We start from the raw sequence: 25,405 nt of genomic DNA on the forward strand, positions 1-25,405 counted from the left end.
GATAAGAGTCCATAAACAAAAATATTGCTGCTTGCGTGACGAGAAACAAAAGTATATGACCAAATTGAACAAATTTACTTTGCCCTACTCAACGTGCGAGAGTCCGTGGAAGGAATAAAATGGTAGACAGAAAGGCAAACAATCAGTCCCTTAAACGACAATCCACCCGCAAAATCCAGTGAGATAGGTTTATTATGGATTTGCATACTTGTAGCAAAGAAGTGCGACACTGAGTAAAAGAAACAAGGAGAAATCTATCCTTCTGAAAAAGTCATTGTGGAAACTGAATATATAGCCCATTCATATGAAAGATGAGGTTAAAAAAACTTTGTCATTCAGCCTTGAAAACCATCAATTGGTATACAGGAAGATGCATGCATATAACCAGAATTGTTGAAGTTAAGCTGGAAATAAAATCCAAAAAAAAAATCATGGATACTATGGACATGAAAACAATCATAGCTTTTCACACCGCGGGAATCAATGGGTATGAAACCCGATTGAAGAAAGTTGCGGTGACAGAGTCCGCAACTTTCTCGAATCACGGGTCTCGTTTGCATTACGTTCGCATTACGTTCGCGGGCGGCCCTCTAGTACACCCTGATTCATCATTCAACATCAGGCATTCACCACCACTTTGATTATCATCAACTCACCTCAATTCTTCTCGATAACGAACATCAATTCTTCTAAATAACAATCAATAATCTGATGTTTCACAATATATTGCCTCAAGAGAAAATCATGGCCCTTTGAGATTAGGCCCTTTCGTTTAACACATTTGCTATCAAATTTGATCAAACCACAAAGTGATCTTTTCATCTTTTGATTCTTTGGGTTGAACGTATTATACCAAGCACAAGTCTCTTACACCAAATCGGCATGGAGCTACATCGCTTTTGACAACCTTCCAAAACTTTTATTTGAGGGAGTCCAAATAAACATCCGGAGTCCAAATAAACATCTTCAATGAGACAACTTCATGATGCCAAATGTGGCATATAGAGGAAGGGTAAAGCAAAAGTAGAAACATGATAATACAAATGAGACTGTGAATGATCAGTGAGGAATGGTTGACAAAAAAGAATGTTGTATGGAGATAAACCAGGAATGTGGTCAAGAAGAATTGCTGACTTGAGTCTGGTTTTTCTTCATGATTGTGAGTGCGATGTGGAGGTGGAAACATTTGAAATTCACTCTACTTCACTCAAATTGATTGTGATTTTCTCTTACATGATGGAAAAACACTACATTGGGGTTATACACTTTCTCCAACAAGAGTAATGCGCACATCGGAAGATAATCAGTAGCTTTAACCAAAAAAATCACGTATGAACAAACACAATGAAGATATCAAACTTTATCAAACAGATGTGATGCAGGTTAAGTGTTAAATCTCGTATATGGTTTCATAGACCGAGGTGGTTGATGTTCGTTATCGAGAAGAATTGAGATGGGTCGATGATAATCGAAGTGGTGGTGAATGCCGGATGTTGAATGATGAGTCAGGGTGTGCTGTAGAGGGCGGCCAGCGAACGTAATGTGAACGTATTGCAAACGAGACCCGTGATTCGAGAAAGTTGCGGACTCTGTCACCGCAACTTTCTTCAATCGGGTTTCATACCCATTGATTCCCGCGGTGTCATTACAGCCGTTGTGAGAACTATTGGTAAGTTTTGAGGTGATGGGTGTCGCCGAGTTTTAACTAGAGTTTAATCTTTGGTCCAAAACTCAGTTTTTTTTTATCTCACAGGCCTAAACCTTGTTTTGGCTCCTGCAATATGCCTGTATCCCACGGTACTCATGGTCAAAAAGGAGTTTTTTTTAGTTTTTGCCAGTTTTGGATTAAATCTCAACACAACACAAAATAAAAAAAAGTTACTGTTAGTTCTCACAACGGCTGTAACTTAACTAAGGGTCGATAAAATTTTACACTCAACAATTTACACTCAATATGGAGTGTAAAATCACATGAGTGTAAAATTCTACATACGTGGGCGCATTTGCAGTTTTGCACTCAATCTCGCCAAATTTTTGGTGTGCAAAAATTTGGGTGCAAAATTTTGAGTGTCAAAGTCCACCGTGACATACGCCATTTACAAATTTGCACGTGACTTTTTACACACAATATGATGTGTAAAAAAATAAGGGTGTAAATATCTAATTTCACCACCAAATCCCTAATTTTGCCCTTCAATCGCGTTTACACTCCAAAACGGGGGTAAACCCCTCGAATGTTTTTTTTTAAAAGGCTACCCCAGAAATGGAAATTTACACACGCATCATCAACCCCAACCGCTCGGCTATGGCTAATCCCGGATTAACCGGGCATTCCAATCGGAATTCCCAGCTCTGCAAGCCCATGCTGAATCCTCATACCTGCACCTCTATTGACAAACTCCACTCATATCAAGGAGTTCACCACTCCCTCATCGATTTCAACTGTCGTACAACCCCCTCGAACGCTCAAAGGTCAAAGCTCACGGGACTAAGCTCACCTCATCCTAGATGTGATCTTCGGCAGGTTCAAATGACCTATTTGGAACCACATCTCAAGCTTCCGGAATATCAATACTGACCAATATTCAAACAAACGAACTCGCACTAAGCAAGATGACATGGATCTTGCGTCCACCACCACACCCCAATGGATCCGGTTTCCAACTGAAGAGGATTGAAACAATACGATCCAAATCAAAGTCCCCTATTCCTCATTCTCACATTGAAGAAACCGTGGTCCTCCTTCCCTTCTTTCCCCACCAATTGACGTACTACTGCCAATTGTACCCTTTAATCCAATTTTACAACTTTTATCAAAATTGTCAACTCGACCACATCAAATCCTCTTACCAACGTCGGGCCGGTTACGCTACCTTCCGCCGTTATCGCACTGCACCGTAACGTGGTTACGCTATTGGTCGGGGCCGATTTTTAAATCCTACATACCGGTGCGTTATCATTTTATGTCACAAATTTTATTTCGGAGTAGATATGCTAACACTACACCAAATGTCATCTTTACCGGGCGGTAAAGAAAACTACTGACATAGAAAAGTCCTGAGGGAACAGGAAGAGAGCTAAAAATCTGGAAAAATATGCACCTTGTTCCTAGATGTTGGGGCGTCATGATGAGTATTTTTTTGTATTTTACACGCAGATATTGGTTTATGTACTAACAATAAACACTGAAAATCAACAAAAACTCACATGTAACAATACCTGAAATTTGGGTCATGAGTATGAAGACAATATTTTGTGGTCTAAAAACTTCAATAACTTTTGCAATTCTGCTCCAAATAACTCGATTTTTGGTTCATTCAAAAGCTGAACCATTCTCCTTCACACTTCATAATGTTAGTAAGGTGCTATCTAGTCATTTAAACACTCTACATATGTTCAAACAGTTCTGCATGAATAGCTCTGTAGGATCTTTTTTAGACCAGCTACAGATGTGATGTCTCAATGAAAAATGTAGAGGAAAGGCTCAACTTTTTAATGCACTTCAAATCGAGTGATTTGATTCAGAAATGCAAAAGTTATTGATGTTTGAAGATTCCAAAATCCTGTCTTCAAAGTCAAGGGCCAAATTTCAGGTATTGTTACAGGTGGGTTTTTGATGATTCTCAGCCTTTATTGTTAGTACATTAACCAATATCTGTGTGTAAAATACAAAAAAATACTCGTCATGACGCCCCAACATCTAGGAACAAGGTGCATATTTTTTCAGATTTTTAGCTCTCTTCCTGTTGCCTCAGGACTTTTCTATGTCAGTAGTTTTCTTTACCGCCCGGTAAAGATGACATTTTGTGTAGTGTAACATACTTGTGACAGGTATGTTATGTGAAATAGGTACGTTTCACATCAAAACTTTGACTAAGCGAATGGAGGCCAATGCACCCACTGGGTGTATGGTCCTTGCCGAATATCAAACTCTACTCACCTCTTTGAGAGCTCGATCGGCAGCTATTCCACCTGATGACCGCATGCAACCGTTTTTTCAAGCTTGTATCGAACATACAAAGGTGTACTATGAGGAAGCTCTTGGCTGTAACACCCTTCTCATGGCGGCAATTTGTCACCCTGCCCTTCGCTTACGATTTTTTGAACACGCCCTTGGACCGGAGCATGAGCGAACCTTCCACGCCACCGATTACCTTCACACCGAGTTTTCGAAACGCAAGTCGGCACTCAATATTCCCTCCAATTCACCGCAAAGTCCTCGAAGTGAAGCCCCGGAAGCTAGTGTGCCCGATATATATCAACTTTATGAGACTGCAACACCTTTGGTAGCTAATGAGCTTGAGCTGTATTTGAAGGGTGAGGACCCCTTGATTTCACCTGGTATGGAGAACAGTCCTAAGCCTGTTCTTCAATGGTGGAAGGTATGTAGTTTACTTCACTATTTACATATTGTGCGTTTCACTGATCACAGATGTAATTGCCCCATATCCAGGAACATGAACATAAGTATCCTGTCCTGGCATCATTAGCATGGGACTACCTTTCGGTTCCAGGTTCTTCAGCTGCAGCCGAGCGGACCTTTTCGGCGGCTGCCGATGTGGCAACTGCCGTGCGAGGACGTTTGAAGCCTCGCACCATCGAGATGTGCGTAGGGAGTCGCTTGTGGCTACGTGAGGGGGTGCCGATTACTGACGATTTTGAAGAAGTGGGCTTGGTGATTGAGGCTTGGGAGGAATCTGTCAAGAAGCGATCTAAAGGAAAAGAGAAGGCTCCTACTTAGCCTTCGCCTCCTTCAAATTAATAATACTTGATAACTTTAAGTTTTCCTTTCCAAATTTTTGATATGACTTTGCTTTGCTTCTTAAAAAAATTCTTACTCAGTCTCTATAAAATTTCAAATAAACGCTGTTAACTTCTTTGTTGTTGAGCAAAGACAAAGTTTCTTTTTTATTCTACTTTAGCTGATCTTGTAGTGGCACAGCCAAAAAAACGTTGCGTTGTTGCTTTTTCTGCACTGATTCCGTTGCGTTTTTTTTTGTTTCCGGCCGTCCAAAGAATGTATCGTTGCACTGAAATTGAAATATGTGAATTGTGTGTTGCGTTAGCATCCTGGCCGTGCGGCTTCTGCATTTGAGCAATACGTTACCCAAAATGGCCCGAATAACGTAATGTAGCGCAACGGCCCGACATTGCTCTTACCCATCGCTCCCATTCTACCAATTCATCTTAACGTTGCGACTGATTTGTCTGGCCATGTCGGGATATGATTCTGGCGACTCGGAACCTGCCCTCTCTCATCCCACCCAGACGGATGGAAACTTCTCAACCAATCCTGTTGTAGCTGACCAGATCACGGCGCAGCCCGATCCCACCCTGTTTGACGATATCACACCCTTGCCAGATCCAAACAACACAACCTCTGAGACAAAAAAGAAGAAGCGAAACCGTCCTAAGAAGACTGGCAAGAAATTCAAGCAACCTGTTCCATCTAGCGGCAAACTGAAGACGTACATAGACCATGGCACCACCTGTGACACTCAAGGGTACCCCATCTATCCCAATGGTGATACGGTATTTGTTCGTGAGGCAAAGGATCAGATCACCAACTTCGGTCACGTCTTGTATCCTCACACCCAAAAGAACCGCGGCTCCAAGTCTGGACCTTGGAAGACCATTTGGTTTACTTGCTTGGGGGTTTTACACTGTGATGATGACGTGTGCGAATATGCTGCCCCACCGCCCACTGGAGAAGGAAAAGCCGCTGAATTGATTGAAGATTAAGTTATTTCTTTCTGATAAGCATGATCTTTTGGTTCTTGTCCTGATAGTGATTCCCTTGTCAAACCTTACTACGTCCAGGTTCCCCGTTTGCCCAGCTGTCAAATGTAGTGGACGACATGTTTGGACTCAATGCCCGGGAACCAGCTGTCGGATCGACATTGAGAAGGAATCTGGCTGGGGAGTACTTTGTCATTCAGGAACCCATATGCATGTGTGGCCGAGTTCGAAGAAAGCGGATCCTTTGGCGATGTTAGCGCTCAAAGCACAGTTAGTCAAGAACCCAAAAGCAGGCCCGTTGGTTCTAAAAGTGAGTACAAACAATGTCTCTGATCTTTTATCCATATCGCCTCAAGGTCCAAGCTAACTTGCACCTTGACTTATCCTTTTCGGTCGGTCAGGCTGGAGCTGGGGCTGGGGCCACTGTAACCCCACCAGTCACCGAGATACACCCAGCTTTTGGCAATGCTGGCCGACTAGGCTAGTTACGACGCAAAGTACTTGTTGCAAAGGGCCTCATGCCTGAAAAAGAATCCAAGGGCGGAGGTGACCGACTCATTTTAGACCTAATGCACTGGGGCCGGTGAGTTTTCCCTATTTCCGTCCTTCTCCTTGCTCTTTTTGACATTGACTTATTTCTTTCACTTTTTTTGGCCGTTTGTCTTCTAGGAACGGCCTCCGCTTGATATCGACCTCACTCCTAGGCGCCGACGTCCACATCACCTTCCAAACCGAGTGGATAGCTGAGCAGCTGGTTCGTCGAGACCAAAACAGAAAGGTATACTCGGGAGGTCTCCTTTTGGATGTCACGTACCGCTTTTTCCACAACGGGTATCTCCTCACGACTTCGATGTACAACGAGATTATGCACTGCTGGATCCCGATCCAACTGACCTGGATATGGGGACAAGAAGTGAACCATTATCGGGCTCACTTCTCTACCCTCCTCAAGCAAATCAAGGAAGCTGATCTGACTCATCACAAACGCGAACTACTGGTCCAACAAGTTGTCGATTTCTCTGTTGCTCAAAAGAAAGGTTTTGTCACCGCGTACATGGAAGTATTCAACAAAAATGATCCTGCTAAAGCGCTGGACAAGTTGAAGGGGTGCCACGAGCACTATTGCCAGTCAATTACTCGTATCACCAAAAACCGCAACGTGGTGGATGCCAGTCAAGTGGTGAAGTCTTGTTTTGATTTCTTTCCTTTTCCAATTGAACTCAAAACTTCTTAAAACTAACAGTCGTCTCTATCTCTTTTGCATAGAAAAACTTCAAATTCTTGGCTCTGGACCTCCTTGAACCAGACCAACCGAATGGAATGTGCTTGGGTGATAAATTTGATCAACTTGCCCGACTCTTTCCCAAATCGAATCCTTGGCTTGATTGGTGGAACACAGCCGACATCCATGCAATGTTGTTCTGTGCGCGCCCACGTCTCCCGTTGGACGACCCTCCACTCCCTGGACATGAATTTGAAGGCAATCTCCCTGACACCACCAACGGCCAAGAGTCGATGCATCGACAGTACTACATCTTAACGTAGGTCATGATTTTCGTAGCAATATGAATTCAGATGGCATCTTACACACATCTCACTAATCACCGATATGGGTCCAGTTCTGGCCACTGTACCTGTCAGCCCTGAGTACATATACATGTACCCAAAACTAACTTGCAATAAAGAATTATCATATACAAACCTAATTACATATACATACGGCCAATAGACAGTATGTAACATGTAATAAAACACATAACAATATTAATTACATATACATCTACACTTAAAACCACATGTAGTATGTTATAAAACATCATTAACACCTCATAACTCAGTGTCAAGAGTTAAAATGCTTTGGTTTCAAATGCTTATACTACATAATATACTTAGTGTGTATATGTAATTAAGCATAATTAATAATGATCATAACAATCATTAACAACAAACCCTAAACCAATGTTGTGATACAAACAAATACCACTACAGTTAGGTTTAGAGAGGAGAGTATATAATCCCCTCCTCTCTCAGCATTCAAGAAAATCCCCCAAGCAATTTATTACACACATCTTTTAAAGAACCCTTTAAAGTTCAATTGAAGTACATAATCAAAAGTCTTATAATAATAAGACTAGTGATTCACTTCATATCTTTAAAGCAGCTTCCTGACTAAAAGATAAAGTAATCTCTTTCTTCCCCTTTCTGGATCCTCTACTTTCCCTAAGTAGAACATTTCTAGGTTAGTGACCTTCCAATTAAATTCAAGGTTAGTTACCTCTTGAACAACTACAGGATAGTGACCTATATCAACTCACAGGTTGATGTACCTTCTGAACAACCGTAGGTTAGTGACCTATATCAACTCTCAGGTTGGTGTACCTTCTGAATAACCATAAGTTGGTGACTTTGTAACAACCAGACTAGTGACCTTCACCTCACTCTTTAATCTGTTACTTTAAAGATTAAAGGAGGGCCTTGGATCCAGCCTTTGTACTTTATAATAATTATTAATTATAAATCAAACCTCCTTTCAAGGAGTCATGTAACTGTAGTCTGTCTGGACTTATCCAAACAGACTATCAGTCTCTTTTACTTTCTTTCTTTTCTTTATTTCATTTTGTAAATACTACACATTTGAAATAAAGAATCAAATTTCATTACTACACTACCCATTTTCCAACTTTAGTGAGCATAGAGCACTCTCAAAGAGTACCCAACCCTCACAGTACCCTCATTGAAGGTTTTGTTCAACTTCTACTCTTTGTCGAATCTCTGAAAAGGGACTATGATCAACTATGACAAGGCATCCCAGTCAAGTACGGTGCAAATTGGACGTCCGTGGTTGAAACCTTGGGCTGGTCCAAGGAGCGGACCCGACGCCAACCAGATGTCAACGATGGTCGTCCACCCAACACAACTGATGCCCTTCTTGGCCCCAAGAAGGCTGGACGCCCAGCAGGATCCGCCAACATCAATCAAGATCCCCACTCATCTTATCAGTCGTATTCAGCGAGCACCAGTCCCGGCAATCTCAACCAATGCTGGGAAACCGCTGTCATGGAATCACTCTTCCCAACTTTTTCGCCAATGTGGATCAAAGGCTTGAAGGGAAAGAGTAAGGACATAACTGCCAAACTCATCCGGCATTACTCAGCCAGGCTTACAGCAGAGATGCACGGTGGTATTCACATCAAATCGGTCTTAACACGAGGTCTCAAGTCACTTCAATCAGCCGTCCAACTTTTAGCACCCAATTCATTCATCACCGATTCTTTTTGCTGCGCCGATGGTTTCATTGAGCACTTCCTGAATGCCTCTGAATGCAACTCTCCTTCTTTGATTGGACAGTTCTTCGCTTATAACCTCACTCGTGACTATCAATGTACACAATTCGACGGCCATCAACACTCTGAAATCAGTGTTTGAACGACTGTTATGCTAACCACGGATCTCTTCCAAGAGGCCAACTTGCCCTACTCGGACGTCACGAAACTGGTGTCCATCTGGCAGACTGAGGGTCTTTTTTCTACAAACCCACGTTGTTGCCCCACGTGTCTCACCACCCACCATCAGCAGCAAGGTAACTTGTCTATTCCAAATGCAGCTTCTCAGATCCACGACGATGTTCAAGTACTATCTGTCGATCCCACTGCCAATGTACCTCGATTGTTCGAACGGAACATTTTGGATTTCACTAAGAAGCCTATGAACGTTTATTTCCACCTTGGAAACGTGGCAGGATTAGCAGGAGATGAACGTGACAGCTTCATGGGGGATATGGACTGGCCTGAATGTTTTGTTCTCAACAACATCAAGTATGAGATAGTTTCGCAAGGGTTTTGGGCTTCCCATCATTATTGGTGCAAGCTCGTCAGATACCTTGATGGTGCACGTGGGGTATGGTATTTCAATGATCGTAAAGATGATGGTCAATCCCAACTTCTCGGTAGGGATCTAGGGTTGATCTCGGGGGCCCAACCCCATACCAGTTGGTTAGTATACTCACGCCAGCCTACAACCGAAGAACGCACAATCATTGAGCGCGGCGTAGCTAAAATAGCCAACAAAAACCCGGATGCACCAGGCGATGTTCCGTTTGTTTCAACCAAGGACTTGGAGGGTCTTGAGGAGCAAATGTTAGAAGTAGAACACTCTGCTCCTTCAGCTGCATCCGTGCGTGTTGGCAGCAACAAGGCCAAGGATGCTTTCAAAACACTTGGTAAGTTTCATCTGAAAGTTTTGCTTTTATTTACATTTATTCCTAACATATTTCTGTTCCCTCTAGCTGTCACCCAAGTGAAGACTGAAGGGACTGATGACGTATGCACAATTGCGCCTGCGCCAAATCAAAGTAAGTCACACTGCCTAATGATTTATCGTAAGTCTTATCCCACTGACCATTTGGAATTGGTTTCGCAGTGTCAAACTATATGAGCAATGTGCCCGAAAGTGTTGAAGACTCACCACCTACCTTGGAACCTAGCGGTACTGACACTGGAGCGCTGCACATCCGTGTCAAGCAACCTGTACCACCACCAGATAGGCCCGTCAACCCTTCGGCTCCTTCTGCTTCCAAAGTTGGCACGGCACCCAAGAAAGCAACCAACTCAAAGAAACGTGCTACCCCTCAAGTAGTTCAAGTTCAGGGAAATGATGGGGATGGGGTGGTCAAGAAGCCAAAAGCTTCAGCTAAGCCTAAGGGGAGGAAGGTAAAATAGTTTTGATTGCTTGATATCTTGTTTTAGTACATCTTTCTTTGTCGTGATACATGTATTTATATGTACCAACCAAATGTCTACTTGGCTAGGATCGCAATGGTAAGCGCGGGAGTTGTGTTTCTTTCTTCCTTTGTTTTGTCTTGTGTGTTTAAATGGCGGGCCTTGTTGATGGAATGTAACTTGGCCAATTAAGTGGTGGAATTGTGTTGATGAGAAAAGTGAGCAAAGTGAGAAAAGTGAGATGAGAGTGAGTTATGTGCCTGGAAGGAGATCTCCAAAAGGAAATCTCAAAAATAAAACACTTATAGGAGGAAAAGTTATTTCCTCCTCACTTTTCCTCCTATAAGTTTCAAATATTTTACACACAAAGTTAAAGTGTAAAATCACATTTGGGGGGTGGATTATTGCTTATTTACATTCCGGGTGTTTGCACTCCTTATTGTGTGTAAGAGGATGGAGGGCAAAATTAAGGTTTACGCGGTAAAAATACAAATTTGCACACATGTCTTTTACACATCATATTGTGTGTAAAAAGTTCGCGCGCAATTTGTAAATAGCGCATGTCAAGGTGGAATTTTACACTCAAAATTTTACACGCAAATTTTTGCACCCCAAAAATTCGGCGAGATTGAGTGCAAAACTGTAAATGCGCCCACATATGTAGAATTTTACACTCATGCGATTTTACACTCCATATTGAGTGTAAATCGTTGAGTGTAAAATTCTCTTAACCGCTTAACTAAGCCCCCTGTGCAGAGGTCAAATGTGAGGAGTCAGATTCTGTTTGGCTGCCTCTACACTAAAGGTAAGGTAGAAAAGGAATTGTGTAGTCTTGAATTGATAGAGCCAAGTTGATACTACAAGCAAAGATTAGTCAGATGATTGCTTCAAAATTTCTGGCCTGTTTTGCTACTTGTTGCTGACATGAACATGCCAGGTGAGTAATACAATTGGTACAATTTGAAAAGCAAGTTAAAAGGAAAGGAAAGGTGGTGGTCAAGTCAAATTTGTATTGCACTGAGGGGTGGGTGAGGTGGTAAGCAGGTTTGGGTGACTCTGTGTGATCAAGCATCAGATGGGATTATGCAAGCCGTGTTGTCAATCACTGGTGCATATGGCAGACCAGTTGGACTTGAGAGTCAGATCCCAGTCAGGTTCCTTGAGACCAGAAGACAATATTGATCTGGGGTGGGGCAAGACACAGGTGGAGGTATTTTGCCGGGTCAAAAATGTTGAGATCAGCTCAATAATTTGTTAGCTTTTCCAGAAAGACAGTAAACAAATCTCACACATTGGATGTATCAAAAACAAAAAACACATACAACTTTTCAAGACTCATTAATTTGACCACTTGATCTTTCTTCTTTCAAATTGCAATTCTCTATATCTTTTAATAGCTTTCTCTCTTTCTTCTCCAGTATTTGTTGTGCATTAGAAATTGGTATTTTTTAAATTCATTAGGTCCTTTCTTTAAAGAGTCTTTTTAAATCTATTGGTGGTTCCATTACTATATCATTTAAAGGAAATTCCCAATTTTCTTTTGAGAATTTGACATGCCGTTCACAAGAAGGGAAGGCAGCATTGGTTCAGTCATTGATATATTGTTTGTGGTGTATTTGTAAGTTGATGGGACTGTTTTGATTTCAAAGCTTCATGACTCCAGATGACACTGGGTGTCACTTGATTGTTGAGGATGGACACTCAAAGATATTCAAAAGATCTGATGACCAATATAGTTATTAACAATGGCTAAATATACATCTATGTATATCTATTACCACAGGTGAATCAAAATTCAGGCTTACACTACACCACCAACATAGATACCTCAGGACACGGAATCCAAGGCATCATTGGATGCAAATCCCCAGACAGATCTTGTCAAAGAATTTAAGTCCAATGATACTTTGTATTGAAAAATCTGAGGTAAATTTGTTGGCTGTGCTACCAGTGGTCTGCAGTCATCCATTGAATCTATGTGGGACTGTGTTGACCGTGTAAGGGAAACTTTTAGGGTGTGTTCACTTAAGCAATTTCTGGTGAGAAATCACATTCTGCAAAATTTCAAGTGTCTATTTGGTTGTGCATTTTTCATTTTTGTGTTAAAAAATTTACAGAATGTGATTTCTGGTCAGAAATTCCTCAAGTGAACATGCCCTTAGTTTTTTTTGAAAATTTTGAACCAAGGGATCTCTTGCTGAGAAGCAGGTGCTCTCCCTGACCACTTTTAAAAAAAAATGAAATTTGAAATTTGATGAGCTGGAAATCTAAGATTTCCTCTACTAAATTGCAATACCTTCTGTGCCAAAATCCATATTTCATATAAGTCCCTTGTGCCTTGGGCATCACTTGATATGTTAGACCTCTGCACAAGGAACTTGGTTGAGTTGAAATTTTCCCTATAAATTAATTGTTAGTGTTCTATAGCCTGCGGTTGTACACTGAGGTCCATTCCAGGAAGAAGGGAAGGGACTTCGGGTGCAGGAAGGAATCACGGGTCGGAGATGTCACGCCCGTTTGGTTGACATCAGACCTCGACTGATTTGGAAGAAATAGAAGATGTGAAATATTTTTTTTTTTCCCACTTCCATCTTCTGGATTTCTTCCTAGCCGCACCTGCACTTCCTCAGCAAGTAGCATTCTTTTCTAAGAACTCTCCTTATAGAAAATTTTAGAAAAAAACCCACCCTCCTCCCGGGTTGAGAAGTAGAACCTTCTCAGGTCTGTTCTCGCCCCACAGGTGGTGTTTCTCGAAGACGAGTCTATTCAGGCTCCTTTCCGAGCACCATCACCCTTTGGGGCCATCCCCACACCACGCAATGATTATTGAGTCTTAGGCAAAGACTAGGATCATAGGTGGAAGGATAGGCTTGGGGAGTTTCAAGCAAACTCTACCCGGAGGTTGAACTCAGATGGTAAAAGTCCAGAGTTTCACAAACTCCTTATGATTCACCTCACACTACTTGCTTCCCTGATGAACGAGGAATGGACGTACATACATAACATAACGTAACATAATCGTCTCTTTGCTTCAAACATAATACAAATATTCAATCAACCGAACTTACATTTATTCAAATAAATCACATCAAAGATTTCTACAAACAATGATAAAAATGGTTGGAAAACAATAAAATAATTCAAATAAATAAAATTTAATAATAATGCATCATTAGAGATTTCAATAAATGATGCTTCAAGAAAGAAAAGAAGAAAAAAAGAAAACATTTCAAACATTTTTAACGACGTTTACCTGGTTGATATTGATTTAAAGGACTTTTTCTGTTTTTACATAATGATTTGTTTTCATTAGGAATTTTAAGTTGTTTAATTTTATTAGGTTGTACAATTACTACACCTGCAAATCCTACAAAAAGAAAAAGACCAAAAAAACAAATCAGGTCCAAAAAAATTGCGGGAGTCACTCTATAAAAGCATTTGATTATAAATTCTGTTTGACTTACCTCCAGCCCTGTTAGGCGGTTCATTCAGATGAAAAAGGATCATTGAAAGGTCAATATATGAGACGTATCGGAACACCCATCAAAAGATTCTTATAAACAGATAAAATCACGTACAAATGCCAACCTATATGACAGTGCTAAGTAGACAATCATAAACAGATGATCAGGTTCACACAAAGAAAGTAATTAAATCAAAAAATAATTTCATACGTACCATGATCCAAACTCCAGGTATATCAGCCAAAACCCTCACAACAGCATATGAAGCTGCGTCAATAACTATAGTATCCCTATTTCCCAAAAAAACATACAATCAATGTCAACTTCATTTTACAATAAAAAGATAAAAATCTTTCTTACCTTCTCAGTGGATTCTTTGTACGATATTTTAGTTTGCTCAAGTTCTCAGGTGTTGGTTTCCCTTTTCCAAATGCCACCAGATGCATATCCATAGCGTGCTATAAACCACAAAAATATATAGCTTTAAGATACCTCTTTCAGAAACAGGGTGAAAGAAGTGTTACTTACTAAGTGATAGGAATGACTTATAGCTGGATCCAGGTTGACGAGATAAAGGTCATACCATTCAGCGTTTGGGTACTGCGTATTCCAAAAAGAAAGCGAGGCAATCAAACAATATTAGACTTAGTAGTTCATTTGGCTTGATGAATATAAATGAAGAGCTGATCCGGACTTACTACAACATTTGCTATTTCTGCATTATCTAAAGAACCCGGGCCACCTGGTAACATATCATGAAGAACAGGATGGTATGGATATGCTGTTATTTATCCGAACCAAAAGCAAGAAAATAAGTTGTAGAATATGTCAGTGTTCATATCTCATCGACCAATCCAGGTTTTAGATGAGACTACTAACTCTTCCAGTTGGCATCATTGACAAAGAACACTCCTCGTGCGCCTGCGGGAGTGGGTGGAGGTCCATCTTGATTTTTCTCTGGAGCTGATGAAGTGGCAGTTCCTAGAGGTAAAACTTTCCTTGTACTATCGAGTTTCAGTTGTCTTTGCTTGATCCGTGAGATTGGCGAACTATATGATGATGGTGATGATGATGATGATGATGATGATGAAATAGATCTAGGTTCGGAAGATAATTTAGAAGCTTGATCACGAGGAATAGAAACTCCAGTAGAAATCACTTGAAATCCAAATGCGTTTGCTAGAGTACCAGATCCAGCTACTGTTTCAGGGACATCGATTGGAATGATTGGATTTAGTAATTCTGGATCGAGATCTACACACGATCCAGCTTTTTCATCAGACCAATCTTTAGTATTAGGTATCGTAAATTCTTTTAATGATTTCATATCTTCATCAGGTTTTATAACGCGGACAATAGCCAAACCTGTCTTCTGTATATCACCCGCCACCCTGATACATTTCAAAATCATTTAGCTCTCCTCCAAGTCGAGTTTCAAGAAACGATGATGGGTTGGAGTTAATTCACTAACCAAGCAAAGCAATCAGTATCCATCGTTCCTCGCAAATAAAAGCTACTTCCTACTTCTTTTTCTTGAGTATTGATAATTACAGAGTAACGCTGTCCATTATGAAACTTGATTCTATGTACATTAGAAGCTGACATCATCATATGATCAATTTGTTTGAACTTTTTAAGATCAAAAGTAGTGTGAAAAACTTACGTCCATAGACAGGGGTTGAATCCGCTTCTGTAACATTAAGTGAATGTTCGTCACCAGAGAAATAAATCATAGCATGAGAACCTGCATTGATGATTCGAAATCGAATCCTTTTTCCTCCTACTACATTAAAGACTGGTAAAGAATTCGTTTTTTCGCATCTTTGATGAATTGTTGCAAATCGATTACAATCCCAATCTCCAATTCCGTTCATAATGACAGAATTGGGACTAGGAGCTGCTGGAGTACCGAAATAACCTGGTTCAGATAACATGTGTTTAACAATTTCTGAAGAAGTACTGTTGAATGAACAACAAGAGGTTTCAGTGAGAGTTTTTTCGTATGACAGTTTTTCAAAGCATACTTGTGATACCAATCTGCTATCATCAGCACCACATCTTCGTCAAAGTCTATTCCTCTTTTCAACGGATCTCGTGGCGAATGAATGATAAGAGGACCATAGAGTCCATCTGCCAGAAGATTTTGATGATGTGCACTGCCAGACAGAAGATCCAAAATAAAGACACAGTATTAGCGTCTTCACTCAAATAATTTCTTGGAAAAGGGTGCAAAAGCTCACTGGTACCCTACGTAGATGTCAAAATCAATTGTCAGACGAGTGACATTCAATTTTTGATAATGTTAGTTGGTCAGTCCGCATGAGAATTCTCTGGTTCTGAAGGCTCACAAAATGTACCAAACCTAAAAGATTCATAAATAGTGAGCTTATCACCTTTTTTGGGAGAATCTATAAAAGCTCGTTGCTCACTGGCCATTCAATTGAAATTTATAGGTGTACCTTCCGCCTGATGGAATGGGACATTGCGTGATGCCTAGTGATGGACACAAAGGTCTTGATTCTCCAAACCCTCTCTACAGACATCGCAATAAAGGTCCTTACCTGTTACCCCATCTTCTGAACTGAGAGATCAGTCATCACAAGGTGTAGTTTGATGCGAATAGTCAGTGATTTTACATCATAGGTTCAATATATATAGAAATAAACCAGGGAAACACGAGATAAGACTATGGTATGCATAGGATCGACTCACTTTGTGCCATTCTGGAATCATTTTCATCGATGAAAAGGCGTGAGCAAAATTGTCAGAGGCGAGAATTGGTCAGTTTTGGAGATGATCTCGTCAGAGCTCTCTCATATGAATTGAGATATGAAACAGTGGGGAAGTGAGAAGTGGGAGAAAAATTAATCACCTGATAGAGCCCGTGCCAATGAATAGTCAAAGCGCTATCTAAATTGTTGATCACAGTGATATCAAGATGATCCCCTTCATTCGCCTGTAATCCAAAACATGGAATCTTTATTATCTCGAAAACTTTGTGAATCGAGGTTTAAAAATGACAATTAACCTCTATCAATGGTCCTGGAATTTGATTGTTGATCGCTAAAACACCGCGCAAGAATCCATCTGGTGAAGCTGTAGTATTGGTGCATACAAACTCGAATTTCCTTGTAACGGCCCCAGAATTGATATCGAAATCGCCTAGGATGTATTCAGTACTAGGTTGTGCCAATTTCTTCTGAGGAAAACATGTTCCGATATAGACAAATCCGATGAAGAAAAGTAAAATGTTCTGAAAGTGCATGATACTTGATACTTGGGCCTCTCAATTAATTTCCGCCTATTCAGTTCGTATACTAAAGAGGTTGAAGTTTTATAAATATGAACACCAGATACGTTAAAAAAGTCTTCTGTGAAAATGAAATTCAAAGCTTGAATTTCTATGAAGCTACTGAGTATATACTATTGGCGAGGTAAGAATGAAATTGGTGAAATTCACAAGTGGATGGCATTCACGAGTTCAAACGCTGAAGAATGATGATCGACCCTTTTATGGGATCAGAATTATATGTTTTAAAGATGCAGAAAGGCAGGTGATATGAAATCGAGTTTCAATGAGGTATGAGCGCGGCGTGAGGATAGAAGCTCTGTGGGTTTGGTTAGAACTCATTATACTCATTATGAGTAGCCAAGAAACCCTTTTACCATTGCGTTTCATAAGCTAAAAAAAGGTAAATGTACAGGAACAGCATCAATTTGTACAAACAGGTTACGATTGAGGAAAAGACAAACAGCGAGGGCTGACTGATGTCATGATCGCTGTGGAGGGAAAGTGGATCAATTACGGGATACAAAGTAGAATCCGGCACCCGGATTCTACTTTGTATCCCGCAAATTTTCTTTACACCCTGAAGATCATAACTATCCTTGATTCCTTTCAGCTGTTAGGACTGTTTGCAGGTCAGGTTCTTGTTTACCGTGGTGAACCGATAATGAAGATGATGAGGATACCCGGAGGAAACCGCCTTCACCGACATGGATGAAGCTCTAGTCTTTAGTTGAGGAAGGGAGATACGACCATCAAGTTGTTGGACCGAGAACAGACTGAATGGTTTTAGTCAAAGAGTCTGGATCATATCAATGGAAATACAGTCGTTTTCAAAAAGCTTGTCACAAATTCACTGCCAAATGATCCCAAATCGCTCGAGTTTTGCGGGCAAATTTGGACAAGCTTTTTGCAAACGACTGTATCTGAATCAAAATGAGGTTTGGCTGTGGTCAAATAGAACTGAGAATCTGATATGAAAGGATGTCGATCCAATTCTAGTCATCAACCGAGATGATGCGATGGCACTGATTCAAACCAATCGTCCATTCCCAAACACCTTTCAAGTGATCAAGCACCAGTGGAATGGATAAGATCGTATCATCTTTCATCTTTAAGTTAATAAAGGTAATCAAAAGCAGTTCAAGAATTGATAAAAGAACTCGATCGAACAATTGCAAGAAGCTTTTGATCCACCATGGGTCCCGGACGAGGGCTTGTACCCGCCGATAGGCAAAGCACAGCGGTACATCCTTCCCGAATCTTTTGATTGCTCCTCCAGATTCCAGAAGCTCATCGTGCATCCGTCACGCGCCAGTTGTGCGATTCATGCCCTGCCCAGTGCGAACCCGGCTGGCTTATAAGTCATCCATACAACTCGGTTTGAACAGAGCCTCAGCTTGAGCTCAACGAAGCCATACGGACTCCTTGAGACGTTCTTACAACGGAGTGTGTATGTGTGTATCCTTCGTTGACGTCATCTTCTATGGTGACCAAAGAGTTATATACCAAGAAACTTTCAAGGTACAGTTGCCGATGCGAGAGCATCACATTTTGGGTACCACTTGCAAGTTCGATATGGTCGAGTTTGCTTACACGTCAAGGTCTCGATGAATCCCTAAGACAGATTTTCTTCATTACCCTTTAGATCTTGCTCTACCCGTGAATCACTGAGTGTATTAGAAGTGGCGGGCGTTATTTGTCCACAGCTCAAGCAGAATTATCTTTGTTCTGAACCATAATGTTCATTCGTGTGTATCAATGTCTTGAGAAAAGGATGTGTGGTCTTTTTGAGACCAAAGTACAGAAGTTGGCTCTATCAAATATATGTACAAGTTTTATCTGTGTTTTTACAACTCTTAAAAGAGAGAAAAAAGGGATATCATTAAAATCTGTCCATGTGTAGAAGTTGAACACTATATATTTACAAAATGTGGTAATCCTAGAAAATCAAAAATGCAATGATTTCAAAGAAAAGATGATACAAAAGGTTTTAGTGATTCAAAATAAAATAAAAAAGTTTATCTTATTGTAGGATGAAAGACTCACCTTTCACTAAGAGGAAAAACATTTCATCAGTTTTATTGAAGATTTTTCATCTGAATTCTGTGATGATTGATCTTTTACGACGACCAGGTTCACGTTCATTTGCTTGACCATGAGAACAAAGTGCTAAATTTTCATCTGGTATTTTGAATTTTGCAATTTTATCAGGTTGTACTACCACAACTCCAGCAAATCCTATTTAAGAAAGACAAATTAATGACCATACACAAAAAACAGACAGATTCAGATGATCACTTACCAATGGCCCTTTATATTTGAATTTGATAGGTAGGAAACCAAATGAGAAATAAAAAATGCCAGTCAGATCCTCAACTCTTTTGATGATCAGTTCAACCAGAACTTACAAATGCCACCCAAAATGACAATGCTAAATTTGAATCAACACAAAACATGATCAATCAATTGTCTCAAACTACATACAACAACTAGAACTCAAAAAGAAAACTTACCATAGCCCAAACTCCAGGAAGATCAGTGAATAATCTAGCTACCACAAATGTACCAGCTGCAATTGCAATAGTATCCCTGGGAGTTCATCAAAAGAAACTTGAGTCTAGATTTAATTTTTCATCAGGTTTGAGTGATTGATTTACCTTCTTAATGGATTCTTAGTATTATAATCTAATTTAGCCAAGCTTTCTGGTGTAGGTTGACCTTGTCCAATTGCAACTATATGCATATCCATTCCATGCTAACAAATTATTGTTTTTTTATCAGATTAGTAATCATTTTGAATTTCTGTAGCATCTCATAACTCACCAAGTGATAAGCATGGGCCAAAGCTGGATCCATGTTGACAAGATATAAATCATACCAATCTTCAGTAGGATACTGCGTACCCAAACAAGGCAAGCCCATGAGCCAAAGTTCAGAAAGGTGAATTGGGTGATTAGAATATCACTCACTACTACATTTGCCACTCTGTCACTGTTAACCTTTCCTACACCTCCTGGTGCAAGATCATGCATGATAGGTTGATAAGGATATGCTAAAAGGTTACATATTCACCATTTATCTGGTCAGCTCATCATCAATCAGTAACCCTTTATCAGAGATCAGGTTACTTACTTGCCCAAGTGACATTGTTCACAAAGAAAGCACCTCTTGCTTCACGTGGAATAGTAGGAAGACCAGGAATGACAGTGAAGTTGGGTGGCAAAGCAGCAGTGCCAGCTGGAATGGAAGCACTATCCACACCAGTTGAGATTTGTCGTTTAAGAATGATAGGTATATCAGAAGTCGATAAAGATGCCCCTAAAGATATTTCAGAATCAGAACCGAGTGCCTTGGATGCTCCTGTAGTGTTTCTAGTGATTCCAGTGTTTCGAGGGTTTCCGGTACCGCTAGGTGGTGATGGTGGTGGTGGTGGATTAGCCACTTTTTCGCCTTCGAGAACTGAGACAAAACCAAAGGCATTCGCAAATTGGCCAGATCCAGCAACAGTGGTAGGTACTTCTTGAGGTATGATTGGAGATAGCAAATCTGGATCAAGATCAACACAAGGTCCGTTGGCAGGATCTGACCAATCCTTTGAATTTGGTCTAACTTGCTTGTCTTTCGACGATAATGTTTTACCAGGTTTAGCGACTCTAACAATACCTCTAGCTGTGGTTTGTAAATCTGCTGATACCCTGTTGATTTACGAAGAGTAGTTAGTACGAGTAAATTCTCAAATTGATTGTAGAAATGACACACCATGCCCAACAATCTGTATCGGCTGAAGCACGTATGTAAAAGCTGTTACCAGCTTCTTTTGAATCAATGGTGACAATAACAGAATATCTTTGCCCGTTATGAAACTTAAGACGATGAACCTTTGAAGCTACAAAGAAATTCCAATCATCTGATCAAAACTCGTTATTCATTGAAACGATCATGATCAAAATCACATCACTTACGACCATGTACGGGAGTAGCATCAGCTTCAGTCACATTAAGTGCATGTTCATCAGCCGAAAAGAAGAGCATAGAATGAGATCCAGAATTGATAAGTCTAAATCTAATTTTATTTCCAGCTGCCACACTGAACTCGGGTAAGACTGTGGTCGGTTTGCAAAATTGTTGCGTAGTCGCATATTTACAATCCCATTCACCTACCCCATTCATGACAACTGAATTGGGACTAGGTGTACCAGGTGTACCAAAGTAACCTTTATCGGTGTAAAACATATCGTGAATGATTTGGGCTGAAGTACTATAATTCATCAAAAGAAAGGAAATCATTCATCAGTTTTTTGCAACATTTTCAGGTAAAATGAAGCAGTTTCCTTACTTGTGGTACCAATCTGCCAAGACTAGAACTGCCTCTTCATCAAAATCAATACCTCGCACTAATGGATCTCTTGTGGAATGAACAATAAGTGGTCCATGGATTCCATCTGCCATTGTATTTAGAGCGTGTGCGCTGATAAAGGAGACAGAACTTTGATTAGTTGTTACGATCAGATTTCAAAGTAAGGCTGATCACTCACTGATACCCTATATCAGTCCGTTCAGATTTCGATTTTTTCGAGCGTTAGTCAAAGTGGTCATCAAGCAAATACGTTTATTTAAGATCTTACAAAATGTTCCGAACCTGTGACGATCAAACAAAGTCAGATTTGACCATTCGAAGGAACACAAGAAAGATATGGACATGAATTTGCTCACTGGTTGTCAACAGTAAACTTGTAGGTATAGGATATACCAGCTGCAATTGGACATTGAGTAATACCTTGTAACGAAAATTCATAAAAATAGTTCAAGCAAATTAATTTGGATTTATCTCTAGCTATGAAGAATGTATTTACCTGTAGGTCCATCTTCCCAACTATAAAATAGAATTTATGGGGTGAGTAACCCCAATTCCCGAAAATTGATGTGAAAACTTTTGGAGAAAAGATGCAAAGACTCACTTTGTACCATTCTAAAATCATGTCAAACAACGTTGAATGAGTTTGGTTTGAATTCCATCCACAAAAAATGTGATGACGAAATGTCGAGAAGGATTCAAGTTCGTTAGCATTTTTCCATTAGGCTGTTTTATAGCAAAACCAAATAGGTCAATCAACATACCTGATAAAGACCATGCCAATGTATAGTCAGTGGTCCTCCAGAGTGATTCACGACAGTGACTTCTAGTGAATCTCCTTCGTTGACCTACGTGATCAAAGAACTCAGCAGTCAATTTTTTGATAACGATTAAACAAGAACCAAAAAAAACTGACCTCAATTAAAGGACCTGGAATTTGATTATTGATAGCCAAGACGGTCCTTAGGAATCCGTCTGGTGCAGCCGTTGTGTTTGTGATCACAAATTCATACTTTCGAGTGACTTTGTCTGAACAAATCTTGAAATCAGGACTGAGTTGATATTGACTCTTTGGTGCATCTGCTGACCATTTTGTACCACAATTGACCACTTCAAGAAAGAAATAAGAAAATCCTAGGAATAGGACGATAGATTTATACAATCTTTTGGGTGAGGAATTTTTACAATTTGAGATCATCATGTATATGGATGAATTTAAAAGACTGAAACCTTGATATAGGTTATCTAATAGGATAAAAGTGTATGAAAGATCTTTTTACAAAGTTGGATGAGAGCAAAAAAGAATTTGAGAGATGTAAAGGGTGATTAAATACCTGTTTTAAGTCATTCGAATGTATATAAACAGAATCGATAAATGGTAACCGTGATAAGAAAGAGAAATCACTCGTGCGTCATTTTTGGGGGGGATTTGCAATAAAATTGTCAACAAAACATTCGAAGTTTTCATCGCCTTCTCGAAGTCCTTCGTTATCAAACTAGGATTTGAGCCTGATAGAAGATCATACTTGTTTGGTCGTGAAGTCAAAGTAGGAGACCGAGTCTTGTATACGATAATCGAGGTATTTAAGCTCGGTTTTGACGAGCATTTAGGGGACACAAAGTTGAAATCCGGCCGAAAATCCGGCCGCGTGGCCAGAAATCCAAATTTCATTTTTTGCGGTAATTTGAAATCTGGCCACGCGGCCGGATTCTCTCAACTTTGAACCCCCCGAAGGCCAGATCCCATCACCACTTTCCACCACACCCGCCTCACATATCCACTCAACTTGCCACCACTTCACTTAGCAACAAATCGATGCCACGTTTTACTCGCAAAGTAGCCCTCAAGAGATCTATTCAAAAAGCACGACATGCAAGAAAAGCATATGTTCAGAACAATTTAGAATCACTTGCCTCTTTTCAACTCAATCTCGCCGGGCTTCAGTTTTTCTTCCGGATGATTCAAGCTTTAAAAAGTCACCAACTTGCTGTTACCGACAAGAATCGAAAGAAGGCAGCTTTTTTGTATCTAGTTGGTCTTATCGAGTTAATACCTGCTATCGATCAGAGCAACCAACTTCTTCACTTCGGACGCCAACTCCGGAGACGTGCAATTACAGAGCTTGAAGTTCTCGACACCGCCCTCAGAATTCTAAATCAAAAACGCTTTGTTCTCACCCGCATCTCACGAGGTCGTAAGGAGTTACGAAATGCTTGGTTTTTGCAAGTGTTGGAGGAAGGTGGCGATGGCTTCATAAAGCTAGTAAGTGGTATCATGATGCACGAGTTTAATCAAATACTTATTTGTAATTTTCATTGACAGGCACGAATGTCCAAGTCTGCATTCAATCAGCTTGTTGATGCAATTGAAGACAATCCGATCTTCCATAACAACTCGCAAATGAAGCAAGCACCCGTGTGGTGGCAGGCTTTGGTCGGGCTGACAAATTTAGGAACTTCGGGAAATGGTGGAGACCATTATCATCTCGCACGAATGTTCAATTGCTCTGGTGAGATGGTTGCTGTATATGTACAATTTGATTCAACAAATTTTAATTTTTTAAATGTCTCTTCACAGAAGGGAGTATTCGAAATTGGACCGATCGACTAATTACTGCAGTCCTTGATTTAGAACCAAGATATCTCCGGTGGCCTTCAACTCAACATCGAGCAGCTTTAAAAGAAGAAATCAGGACGAAATCGTTCTTCAAAGACTGTGTGGGGTTTGTCGATGGAACTCTGATTCCTCTTGCAACAGCTCCACATGAAACACCCGAGGATTATTGGACCAGGAAGATGTTTTATGCCCTCAACACCATGCTGGTTTGTGATATACATCGTCGGGTGATATATTATGAATTGGGGTGGTGTGGTAGTGTACACGACCAACGTGTTTTCCGTTCTTCGCAAGTGAGTACATACATTGATCTATCTCAACTCAATTTCACCTTGTCTTTGTCTTGATCCTACTCATTCATCAATGGCTTATTTGTTCTCCCCAAAGCTCTTCGAATCTCCAGAACGGTTCTTCTCCCCTGGAGAATATCTTTTGGCTGATTCGGGATATACAGTATCACAAATCATCATTCCATGCCTCAAACGGTGTCGAGGTCACAGTCTGCGCGGTGATGAAGACGCCTTCAACAAAGAAATAAGTATGGTGCGAGTCATTATTGAACATTGCAACGGAATGGTCAAAGGCCGTTTTCAATTGTTGAAAGAACTTCGATTGGTTATCAGTGATGCAGCTTCGGCTGTGCGGGCGAATCAGTGGATTCGCGCATGCTTGATCTTACACAACTTCCTCATTTCAATTAACAAGGAGTGGTCAGGCGTTTTGGGTAGTATATCTGATGGACTACAAAACGAAGCTCAACGTCAAGACCCACCTGCCAACCCACCTAATTTAGAAGATGACCAATGGCTAGCTATGTCGGGTAGAGATGAGAACAGAAGGAACCACCTTTTTGCTGAATTTATAGCGTCAAGAGAGATAGATTGATGGTAGTCAGACTGTAATTAGTTAGTTATATATAATTATTTTCACAACTCGTTTGTGAAACTGATCAAGTTTATGATAATAATGATTTTCGATTCTAGAACGAATCAGTTTTGTGATGTGCCACTGAGAGTCTTATGTGAGCATTTGGCATTTGTGAGACCTAAAAGTGGTCATCGGTTGCTTTCTTAGACCACTTTTAAATAACAAACTTAACAATTTTCATTTTCAAAAGACTTCAAGTGCCTATATACATTCCTTTAATTTTCTCAACTTTTTTTTTGACAAAAGACAAGCATTCCACTTCAACTAATTTTATCTTCAAGATAATGAAAGATATCA

General features: G+C 40.4%; 4 protein-coding genes across 4 annotated transcripts; 2 read left to right on the forward strand and 2 right to left on the reverse strand.

Annotated features, from left to right (window-relative positions):
- Window positions 1-5,214: 5,214 nt before the first annotated feature.
- On the forward strand, window positions 5,215-7,284 carry MELLADRAFT_90953 (uncharacterized protein; the record flags this gene model as incomplete). The annotated part of the gene is made up of 5 exons (XM_007405007.1): window positions 5,215-5,572; window positions 5,790-6,049; window positions 6,225-6,322; window positions 6,409-6,919; window positions 7,006-7,284. 5 exons carry the CDS (start codon window positions 5,215-5,217, stop codon window positions 7,282-7,284), a joined length of 1,506 nt encoding a protein of 501 aa, XP_007405069.1.
- A 2,589-nt stretch (window positions 7,285-9,873) lies between these two features.
- On the forward strand, window positions 9,874-10,457 carry MELLADRAFT_59613 (uncharacterized protein; the record flags this gene model as incomplete). The annotated part of the gene is made up of 3 exons (XM_007405008.1): window positions 9,874-9,958; window positions 10,025-10,090; window positions 10,159-10,457. The coding sequence occupies 3 exons, from the start codon at window positions 9,874-9,876 to the stop codon at window positions 10,455-10,457; spliced, it is 450 nt and encodes a 149-aa protein (XP_007405070.1).
- A 2,997-nt stretch (window positions 10,458-13,454) lies between these two features.
- On the reverse strand, window positions 13,455-17,433 carry MELLADRAFT_124650 (multicopper-oxidase laccase-like protein; the record flags this gene model as incomplete). Its single annotated transcript, XM_007405243.1, has 18 exons — window positions 13,455-13,824; window positions 13,922-13,929; window positions 14,036-14,058; window positions 14,136-14,211; window positions 14,282-14,379; window positions 14,450-14,521; window positions 14,620-14,702; window positions 14,801-15,312; window positions 15,393-15,519; window positions 15,585-15,880; window positions 15,946-16,077; window positions 16,162-16,168; window positions 16,270-16,283; window positions 16,351-16,414; window positions 16,483-16,502; window positions 16,634-16,644; window positions 16,794-16,877; window positions 16,950-17,433. The coding sequence occupies 18 exons, from the start codon at window positions 17,184-17,186 to the stop codon at window positions 13,697-13,699; spliced, it is 1,992 nt and encodes a 663-aa protein (XP_007405305.1).
- Window positions 17,434-19,302: 1,869 nt separating this feature from the next.
- Window positions 19,303-22,765, reverse strand: MELLADRAFT_90956 (multi-copper-oxidase laccase-like protein; the record flags this gene model as incomplete). The annotated part of the gene is made up of 19 exons (XM_007405242.1): window positions 19,303-19,448; window positions 19,513-19,520; window positions 19,619-19,641; window positions 19,724-19,799; window positions 19,868-19,965; window positions 20,034-20,105; window positions 20,180-20,262; window positions 20,343-20,905; window positions 20,970-21,096; window positions 21,173-21,468; window positions 21,547-21,678; window positions 21,746-21,752; window positions 21,836-21,849; window positions 21,924-21,987; window positions 22,064-22,083; window positions 22,169-22,179; window positions 22,329-22,412; window positions 22,481-22,674; window positions 22,750-22,765. The coding sequence occupies 19 exons, from the start codon at window positions 22,763-22,765 to the stop codon at window positions 19,303-19,305; spliced, it is 2,034 nt and encodes a 677-aa protein (XP_007405304.1).
- Window positions 22,766-25,405: the final 2,640 nt, after the last annotated feature.

This window comes from Melampsora larici-populina (assembly GCF_000204055.1).
Source record: "Melampsora larici-populina 98AG31 unplaced genomic scaffold MELLAscaffold_3, whole genome shotgun sequence".
Taxonomy (NCBI): domain Eukaryota; kingdom Fungi; phylum Basidiomycota; class Pucciniomycetes; order Pucciniales; family Melampsoraceae; genus Melampsora; species Melampsora laricis-populina.